This window comes from Cupressus sempervirens, chromosome 11 (assembly GCF_028749045.1).
Source record: "Cupressus sempervirens isolate cs-2001-9-10 chromosome 11, ASM2874904v1, whole genome shotgun sequence".
NCBI classification, from domain to species: domain Eukaryota; kingdom Viridiplantae; phylum Streptophyta; class Pinopsida; order Cupressales; family Cupressaceae; genus Cupressus; species Cupressus sempervirens.
The window spans coordinates 686059206-686061069 of NC_143128.1; the positions used below are offsets into that span (position 1 = coordinate 686059206).

Here is a 1864-nt window from a genome sequence, read left to right on the forward strand (position 1 = left end):
ACATTTTCTAGGAGTGGAATGGCTTGATGTTTTTTCACAATAATAAACTTTGTTAGAATTAACTCTATTGCTCCTATATGATATTTCTCTATTTCATATTTGGAAAATTAACCTTCAAATTTAATAACACTTGCTAGAAGGATAGTGCCTTAGCTTTTGACAATATTCACAAAAACACTGCTTTAGTCTTGAACCGATCGTATGACTGAGATACTAGAATTTTACATTTCATAATTTGAAAGCTACATTTTTACATTACTAAGATTCCTAATCGTAAAGTGCATCCGAAGTTTTTTACACAGAAAAATAATGCTGTCTCATGTAGTAACTTGACTCCAATGCCCTTTACAACCAAACTTTGAGTTTATTCAAATACTTGAAAGGTGCATAATACGATTTCTACTTCTATTTTGTTGAATTTTAGTTTGAATCAAAACTCTTCATATTTCAAAATCAACAGGCTGGCTATCAGAAAAGGCATGGATGGTCCAACTAACTTAACAGTTGGGACCAATAGCTGTTAATAGTAAGCAATAATAGAAATGCTATGGGCACATCTTTAACACCATGTATATTTGTTGTGCTTTCTGATTGTTAACTTAGAGCTAGATATATCGGCAACGTGTTCAATGTATATCCGTCCATGAAAACGAATGTATAGGTATCACCCATTTTAGCTTAGGTTTATATGTGTAGTTGAAGAGACCCTATTTTTCAAGTATTCATTTCCAATGGGAATTTCAATGGGTTTCTGCAACATTTCTATACCGGGAGTGCTCTTATATTTGACATCAGCCATGTACAATATACAGTATGCTATATTTTGGTTTCTTTATTCTCTTGGACTGAACGAGCAACCAGAAGATATGAACTATTTGTTGCAAGAACTACAAGAGATTTCCTCTGCCATTTCTTCAACATCAGCTGATATGATAAAATACAAATTACCTGTCACTAAGTTTGGAGATGTTGCAGAGAAAATGAATGGCATCGAGGATGATTTTGTGTGCGTTGTCTGCTTTGGCTCTTTCATAAAAGATGATGAAATACGGGAGCTGAGGAATTGCAGCCACATATTTCACAGAAACTGTTTGGACAAATGGATTGATAACCATCACAATTCCTGCCCTTCCTGCAGATGTTCTCTGTTTAATTTTTTATAAGCTTCTCAGTGAGGGAATGATATTTCCATTCCATTATGGAAGACCAGATAGCCTGGCCCAGTGTATATATATATAAAATAGGAATCAGTTTATAAACCACAGAAAAACTCATAAAAGCTTCATTTTGTTAAACCTAGTAATATGTTATATCTGTCTCCTACCTGTGCTGTATTAAGGTATGCTGTGCATCAATGATAATACTACTCAGACTTTTGGTTGAATACTGATTGATACATTTGAATGATAATTTAATGGTGGTATTAATTATTCATATCCTTTCATTCTTGTTTTCATTTTACTTCTAAGTTCATTATGAACTGGGGTCAATTTATTTTTCTGAATGATATCCCATCATTCTAATCTATATTAGTTTTGGATAGTTGTTAATAAAATGTATTAAAATTTTAATTACTTAATTTAATTGAAATATATTGATAAATGTTCAGAGAAAAAACTGTTAAAATTTAAAATGAAGTATATAAATGATGTATGAAAGGAATAATAAATTTATTTATCTTGTAATAAGTTTATGAGAATATTATAAATTGTGAAAAATACATAAAATGAGAGAGCTTTAATAAGATTTTCAATAGATTAGGCTTTTGATACAAGACTAGAAATGTTATGATTCCTTTATAAGTGGAATTGGTATTGGAATAGTTTTAAGATAACATTTGGATTGTGATTTAATTTTTTAGTAA

At 30.7% G+C, this 1864-nt stretch overlaps 1 protein-coding gene across 1 annotated transcript; it reads left to right on the plus strand.

The window, feature by feature from the left end:
- The first annotated feature begins 731 nt into the window (after positions 1-731).
- LOC149531573 (brassinosteroid-responsive RING protein 1-like) lies at positions 732-1163 on the plus strand. Its single transcript, XM_089808365.1, has one exon. It carries the CDS (start codon positions 732-734, stop codon positions 1161-1163), a length of 432 nt encoding a protein of 143 aa, XP_089664491.1.
- Positions 1164-1864: the final 701 nt, after the last annotated feature.